This window comes from Trichosurus vulpecula, chromosome 2, assembly GCF_011100635.1.
Source record: "Trichosurus vulpecula isolate mTriVul1 chromosome 2, mTriVul1.pri, whole genome shotgun sequence".
NCBI classification, from domain to species: domain Eukaryota; kingdom Metazoa; phylum Chordata; class Mammalia; order Diprotodontia; family Phalangeridae; genus Trichosurus; species Trichosurus vulpecula.
Window position 1 is genome coordinate 297,463,134 of NC_050574.1, and position 8,302 is coordinate 297,471,435.

Sequence of the window (8,302 nt, forward strand, 5' to 3'; positions counted from 1 at the left end):
TCTTGAAAGATGATGTCTAGGCTCTTTTTTGATCATGGCTTTCAGGTAGTCCAATAATTTTTAAATTATCTCTCCTGGATCTATTTTCTAGGTCAGTGGCTTTTCCAATGAGATATTTCACATTGTCTTCCATTTTTTCATTCCTTTAGTTCTGTTTTATAATATCTTGATTTCTCATAAAGTCACTAGCTTCCGTTTCCTTTCTCGTTCAGCCGGCCAAGATGCCAAAAGGGAAGAAGGCCAAAGGGAAGAAAGTGGCTCCGGCCCCTGCTGTAGTAAAGAAGCAGGAGGCCAAGAAAGTGGTCAATCCTTTGTTTGAGAAGCGGCCCAAGAACTTTGGCATTGGTCAGGACATCCAGCCCAAAAGGGACCTTACTCGTTTTGTCAAATGGCCTCGGTACATCAGACTGCAGCGTCAAAGGTCTATCCTTTATAAGCGTTTGAAAGTTCCACCGGCAATTAACCAGTTCACCCAGGCTTTGGATCGTCAGACAGCTACTCAGCTGCTGAAACTGGCTCATAAGTATAGACCTGAGACAAAGCAAGATAAGAAGCAAAGGCTTTTGGCTCGGGCTGAACAAAAGGCTGCAGGCAAAGGAGATGTCTCCACTAAGAGACCACCTGTCCTGAGAGCAGGTGTTAACACTGTTACTACCCTGGTAGAAAACAAGAAAGCACAGTTGGTAGTGATTGCACATGACGTGGACCCCATTGAGCTAGTGGTCTTCCTACCTGCCTTGTGCCGAAAAATGGGGGTTCCTTATTGTATTATCAAAGGTAAAGCCAGACTGGGTCGCTTAGTTCACAGAAAGACCTGCACAAGCATTGCCTTCACACAGGTTAATCCTGAAGATAAGGGAGCCCTGGCTAAGCTGGTAGAAGCCATCAAAACCAATTACAATGACAGATATGATGAGATCCGTTGTCACTGGGGTGGCAATGTTCTGGGTCCAAAATCGGTGGCTTGTATTGCCAAGCTGGAAAAGGCAAAAGCTAAGGAACTTGCAACCAAATTGGGTTAAATGTATATTTGATTTTTCCCTACATAAAAATAAAAATTTAAACAAAAAAAAGTCACTAGCTTCCACTTGCTCCAATCTTCTTTTTAAGGTAGTATTTTATTCAGTGGTCTTTTGGACCTCCTTTTCCACTTGGCTAATTCTGCCTTTTAAGGCATTCTTCTCCTCACTGGCTTTTTGGAGTTCTTTTGCCATTTGAGTTAGTCTATTTTTTAAGGTGTTATTTTCTTCAGTATTATTTTGGGTCTCCTTTATCAAGTTGTTGAATTGTTCTTCATGATTTTCTTGCATCACTCTCATTTCTCTTCCCAATTTTTCCTCTACTTCTCTTACTTGCTTTTCCAAATCCTTTTTGAGCTCTTCTATGGCCTGAGACCAATTCCTATTTTTCTTGGAGGCTTTTGATGTAGGCTTTATGACTTTGTTGACTTCTTCTGGCTGTATGTTTTGAGCTTCTTTGTCACCAAAAAGATTCTAAAGTCTCAGTCTGAATCTGAGTCCTTTGCTACTTGACCTTTGAGCATTTTGTGAGGGTATGACTGCTTTTAGAGAGTGCTTTGCCCCAAGCTTTAAGGGCTGCATAGCGGTTTTCAGAGCTACTTCTACTCCACCTTCACTGCAAGCTCTGCCACAGCAGCACTCCTCCTCCGCTAAGAACTGCCAACCAGGATTGTGACCCAGATCCAAGCAGGGCAAAGCAAGAGAACCCTTTGCTTCCTGTGCTTCCACTCTGATCGGCTGCTTGATTTCCTGCTATCATGTGAGCCAAGGACTCCAGAAGCAGGGGATCGCTGCAGCTCTGGAAGCAGTCACAGGAGCTTCCTGCTGCTGACACCATCACCATGCCACCTCTGCCACCCCCAGTGCTGGGGCTGGACCATGCTCATCCCGATCCAACTGTTTTCCCACTAACCTGCTCCATGGTCTTTGGCATTTGTGGTTTGAGAAGTCTGGTAACTGCTACAGCTCAGCAATTCATTGCCCTAATACCTGCTCTGGCCTACTCCCAGTCTGGTCTGCCCTGGCATGGTCTAGGGTGGGCTGCACTCCATTCCCAGAATGGTGTGATAGACCCTTCCCAGTGACCATCCAGGCTGTCCTGGGCTGGAGACCTGCTTCCCTCTGATGTTTTGTGGGTTCTACAGCTCTGGAATTTGCTCAGAGTCATTTTTTACAGGTGTTTGGAGGGATTTGGGGGAGAGCTTAAGTGAGTCCCTGCTTTCCAGCTGCCATATTGGCTCTGCCCCTCTCAAGTACCACTTCTGCCCTGTATTATCTGTATGGTCTGTGGAACCTCTCAGTTTATGTAGACTGCCCACAGGCAACTCTTTTAGACAGAGAGGTGTTATTTGCATGGAGAGTAGGAATTTCCTCATTAAGATTACCCTCTACCATGGAAATCCCAGATTTTGTTGAAATTAGAGTAAGCAACAAAGTATAGGCTTCAAATTCATTTAATGTCCCCTTCTGTTGTTTCAACAGAAAGAAGTTCTTAGGGTGGAAAGGGAGAATATCTTATCATTTAATCACTTCTGAAATATAAATTAAGCCCTGCTGGCAGAATACTTTACAAAGAACTAGTTTAAGAAACCCCATTGTACCTCTTCCAGAAGAAATAATGATTTAAAGAAAATTCCTTGTTTTAGAATACACTGAATTATCAGACCTGAAATGAAGAATATCATACAAACTAGCTAAATAGCCTTTGAATCTCTACATTGCCATTAACCCAATTCTTGCCCCTTCTGCTCTGCATTTTGAATATCATGATTCCTCCTCTCACTGCATTTCAGAGGGGTTCAAAGTTGATTAGATTTCTTACTAGATTATTTTTAAAGATACCACCAACGCAAGCTTTGTTAGCTGTAAAGATTTAGAGACACAGGCAATCAATGCAAGGCCATGACACTCTCTATTGGAGTTAAGTTGCTCTCCTATCTCAAGAGAGTTATTGCCTTCAAATCACCTCTCTAATGATTTTCTAGCATTGTTGAGACTGTGTTTGGTATTGAAAAACTCATTTCATTGGATACATTTAAAAATGCCCCTCTGAACGCTGGGTCCATGTGCGCCACTATTTAAATATCTGTTTTATTCTGTCTCTCAAAAAAATGGATTAAGTGATTACAAAATAGCTCTACTCAATTCCTTTAGGGATTTCAGTGAAGGAAAGATTGTAGAAAAGTAACAAATAAATGTTAGTGTTTAAAAGACAAATTGGATTACTTTGGTTATGTCATTTTAGATGGGATAGGTGGAACTCATTGCAGACATAGAAAAAGCAATAATTTATATTATATTTCATTCAGGTCTGTTGTCACTCCACAATAAAAGCATATAGATTTGCTGAATACATAGGTTGCAATGCAGTCCAACAGGAGAATTGCTAGAAATAATTAAAGAAACATCTAAATTTACCATGAGTTGGGAGAAATTTATAGTGACAGGTAAAAATGCAGTGTGAGTGAGGAAGGATTGGGGAGGAGGGGAACATGATTGAATGTGTTTTTCTATTGCTAAATAACTACTAATTATGCACAAAGTACAACTGATCTGCTTCCTTTAAGAGACAATAGTTTACTTTCTTCTTTCTAGGTTATTAAGGATAACAATGTTCCTTTTTAAAACAAACAAAAACAAAAAAGGATTTAGTGCTCACTTATCTGCTATCTAGAGGGGATGCATGTACAGATATATAGTGGATTTGATGTCTTCTGAAGTCCATGCTAACCCTGAAATTCTTCAGTTCTCATGATTAAGTGTAAGTGTGAGGTTGAATTCATCCCATTTTGTTCTGATTTCTTGGAAAGGTAAGAATACTTTTTGGATGATTATAGGATAAGTACTTTACCTTGTCTTGGAACAAGCTATAAAATTCACTGGTCAACTCTTAGACAAAGTTCCAACGCAGGTCTGTGTTACTTGATGTGATCACTGTTTTTGTCACTGATAAACATCACAGGCACCAAGTTGCAACAGCAAAGATCAAGATATCAATAATTCATTGATGAGGAAGTTCATATACTTAAGCTAGTCCCTTGGTCTGTTCCTTTAAAAAAGAACAAATACAAGACCAGACTTTCACAGCTAACACAAGGGAGAGAGACCCTATCCTTTCCTTCCCTTACCGCCAAAAAAGAAAGAAAGAAAGCATACTCCAGAAAGGAAGGAGACATAGAATTTCATGAGAAGAAGAGCCATAGGTAAAGAAGAAACATAGGTAAAAGAGAGAGATATCAGTGCTTAGAGAAAGCATGGAAGAAAGAGACTCCATGAACAGAATCACAGAGCTAGAGAAAGGACATAGTCCAGAAACCGGAGCCACATAGGGTAGTGTCAGCTCTAACCTTATACTTGTGATTCTAATTATTAATCTTCTATCTATCTATCTAGCTATCTATCTAGCTAGCTAGCTATCTAATCATTTGGGTTACTGTACCTCGTTAAGTCTTTGTGATAATAGTTTTTTTACCCAGGTCTATCGATATATTCATTTACTTCAGACTTTGGGCATTCCATCTCCACTGCTTTACAGAACAAATCTGTACCTAAGGGCATTCTAGGCTCCCAAGAATACTATTTACATCATTACTGTGTTGGTCTAGTTATATTATGAGAATGTATCACCAGTAATAATATTTGTGTGCAATCCCAAATTCACAGAAGAAAAATAAGAATAAAATATATCTTTACTAAAATAAAGATTGACCACATTTATGGTCAACATCTTGATAAACAGTAGAAAAAAACATCCTTTGGGGGGGAATTCTCATGAAAAATATGTTGTTTTTAAATAATAATATTAGCTAATGTTTATATAGTACCTACTATGTGCTAGACACTGTGTTACTCTACAAATATTTTCTCATTTGATTCTCACTGAAACCTTAGAGGAAAGTGCTATCAGTATCCCCATTTTACAATTGAAGGAACTGAGGCAAACAGATGTTAGTTGACACAGCTATGAAGAATCTGAGGCTGGATATAAAATTCAGATCTCCCTGACTTTATACCCAAGACTCTATACCTTGCGCAAACTAGCTGCCTCTTCATTTTTGTTTTCTCAAAATCTGGAGTATTTCCAATCTCTGTCTCTCTGTCTCTCTCTCTCTCTCTCTCTCTCTCTCTCTCTCTCTCTCTCTCTCTCTCTCTCTCCCCTCTCTCCCTGTGATGTCATAAGGAACTTCTTGTACCACTGTGGGGTAGCTCTGATATTTATAGTCTGAGAAAGTCATGTGAGGCATAGAGAAGATAAGTGACTTTCTCAGGGCCACACAGCTAGAATGTGTCAGAAGCAAAATTTGAACCCATGCCTTTTTTACTACTTCCTATCCACAGTTGTGCCACAGTTGCCTACCTCTTTCCTCACCCCCATTATTATCATTCTTGCCACCTATCCTGTACTACGTACCTTATAGCACTAAGTCAGCTACTTGGGTGTGCGTATGTGTTCAGCAAGGGCTAGCACTTCTGATATGAGAGCTTACTGGGCCTTTTTCAGTGTTGCTCTTCTACCTTTGGTGTCCATCTGATTTGCCTAACTCTCACCAAGAAACTGTACAGTAGTCACATCTAGCAAAAATCATCTCAGAATATGAGCTAAACCAGGCTGAGGGTAACCAACAGGCCTCAAATCCATTGTTGGGATCCAGGCCTCAAATCCATCAGAGGGACGTCTACCCCAAGAAGACTTCTCCTGAGGAATGGACAGATAAGAATAATTTGTTCCAATGGCCATGAAGTTGGCTGAAGCAGGTGCTGTGGAATGCTTAGAATTTGATCAGACATAGAAAAAGCCAAAGTCTTCCACTGCATCCTGGACTATCACCAATCATTCTGACTTCTGTCTTGCCATTTCACTTCAGTGATTCAGAAGGAGAATAAGGCTGATAACTTTGCTCAACTCTGCCTCACTTAAATCCAATTCACATACAAATAAAGACATTACCTGTGAATTGGTCCTCTTGGAAAACAAAGGACAAAGAATGTCAGCTACTTATTAAATATATAAACTTGGTCAAGCAATCTCCACTTGTGGTCTCATTTTCTTTATAAGATTGGCGTAATTAAGTTTACAATACCAACCCAGAGGACTGTTGCTAGGGAAGTCCTTTTTGAACTATAAATATAATTAGGGACCAATACCAGTCAATTAATGGCAGACCTGGGATTAGAATACAGATCTCCTAAGTTTGAGTTTGCTTCTCTCTCACTATACTATCCCTCCCTCCCTAATCATAGAGTTTCCCTGAACTTCATGAAAACATTATAGGATAGGTAGGACAATTACTACTACCTTCATTTTGCAGAAGAGAGAACCAAGGCTTGGAAATGTTGTCAGGACTGTCTCTGAATAGCCTTATCACACTTACTTATATCGAAAACTGACCACTTTCTACTTGGGAAAGCAATGAACACAAAGTACTTAAGGCATGCGTTATATTGTGGTTAAATATGAAGGAAGACATGGATACACTGACTCATTAAGAAAATTTATTAGGAAATCCAAACAATATATCTGTGCTTTTTCTATACCCCAAAGAGTTGCTTATGACTCATTCTTGCACTGAAAACAACCAAATCCACTTCCCTTATCGGAATTTCATTTTTTTCTCTTTTATTTGTGTATTATATTCTGTTCCTATTAAACTGTAAATTCCATGAAATTGGGGTAAAATAGTTGAAATTTTTTGTAATTTCTGTAGCATGTAGTACCATGATTTAAGTATGAGACATTTAATAGCCGTTTGTGAGCTGGGTTGAACTTATTTGTTAATCTTGGCTCATTTAGTAATGTAAAGGTTAAATTAAATTTGAACTTTATTTTATTTGTTTTAAGGAATTAGACATTTAACTAGAATTCACAGTCACTTTCATGGGTGTATTTGTAGCTTATTAACTGTTCTATTTCCTACCTAAATCACAAGGACTTGATATAGTTACTATAATACCTATCACCATACTTATTTATTGTATACTTATTATGTACTAAGCACTACTCAGAATAGAAAAATTATAAATCACATGCATTGTACTTGCCTACCAGTTGCTTGTGATTTAAGGGGAGGTAGTTGGCACAGTGGATAGAGCACTAGGCCTAGAATCAGGAAGACCCCAGATCAAATCTAGCCTGAAACTTTCTTTCCAATCATGTTTTAATCAAGAATTCTCATTTAATTTATTTAAAAGAATTAATTCTCTTTTAAACCCTTTCTTCATCTCTTCTAGAAATTCTAGTTGAATTTTTACTTAAGCTGTGTGTTTTTGGTTTTGTTTTGTTTTTTGTCCTCTGAACCTTTGCTTGTAGATGTTTTAGAGTCATTCCTGTCTTCTTGATTTGTGCCATGATCTTCCCTGCCACCAAAATAGCTTTTTGTTTGTGTGGTCATTTTTTGAGACTACATCCTGACTTTAGATATGATTTTGGGGCAAGCTCTGTGCACTTCTGTAGAAAAGGCTTGGGCTAGTCTGGTTGCTGCATTTTTGGGTTATTGAGTGTTGGGTTGTTCCTGCGTCTCAGGGACAGCTTGGGGACTGGCAAGTTTTTATGGCTCCCCAAGTGGTTTATTCAAAAAAAAGTTTGATTGCTACCATCATTCTGATTTGAATTCTGCAAATTCCTGTTCTGGATTTGGGTCTGAGCAGAGCAGACGATTGCTGGGCTTAACATCTATCAGCCAGCTGAAGAACTCCATTGGTTCAAAATGTCAGAATTATAGACTCCCCTTTGGTATGGGATTCCTGACTTAATTATTCCTTTGCAGATTCGGGTAGATGTTGGAAATGAGACCCTGTTCAATTTTTTTTGTTTAAGTCATACTGTTGCTACTTGCTCCTGAGCTTCATGATCTTGCCCAGGCACTACACAGGTCCTCTTCTCATTTTGCCCAGGATCTGTAACCAGGAATGTGATAGTGGGAACAAAGCAACCAATTCACACAAAGTGCCCCAGTATGGTTCTGGGATCTTCTTTTACTCTGGTCCACACCCTTGCCACCTAATCTCCATTGTATGCTCACCTCTCTGCCTCCTTATGCTAAGCTGGATAAAAATAACTCACTGTGACTTTTTTTTTTGGAATTTGCCCATCATAATTCAGTCTGGCACATTTTTAAGGGTCTAGAGGAGTTCTGTGAAATAAAGCTCTACTGTTGTCAACCAAATAGTCAATAATTACTCAATTGATAAACTTTTATTAAGCATCTAACATGTACCATGCTCTGTGCTAAGTTCTGGGGATTCAAAAAGAGGCAAAAGACCATCTCTTATAAGCTTACAGTCTA

General features: G+C 39.2%; 1 protein-coding gene across 1 annotated transcript; it reads left to right on the forward strand.

Annotated features, from left to right (window-relative positions):
* The first annotated feature begins 203 nt into the window (after positions 1–203).
* LOC118838176 (60S ribosomal protein L7a-like) lies at positions 204–1,069 on the forward strand. Its single transcript, XM_036745396.1, has one exon. The coding sequence runs from the start codon at positions 222–224 to the stop codon at positions 1,020–1,022; it is 801 nt and encodes a 266-aa protein (XP_036601291.1). The 5' UTR covers positions 204–221; the 3' UTR covers positions 1,023–1,069.
* Positions 1,070–8,302: the final 7,233 nt, after the last annotated feature.

Bases quoted from the DNA above. Each gene is read 5' to 3' on its own strand.
- LOC118838176 (XM_036745396.1), top strand. From the start codon at position 222: ATGCCAAAAGGGAAGAAGGCCAAAGGGAAGAAAGTGGCTCCGGCCCCT.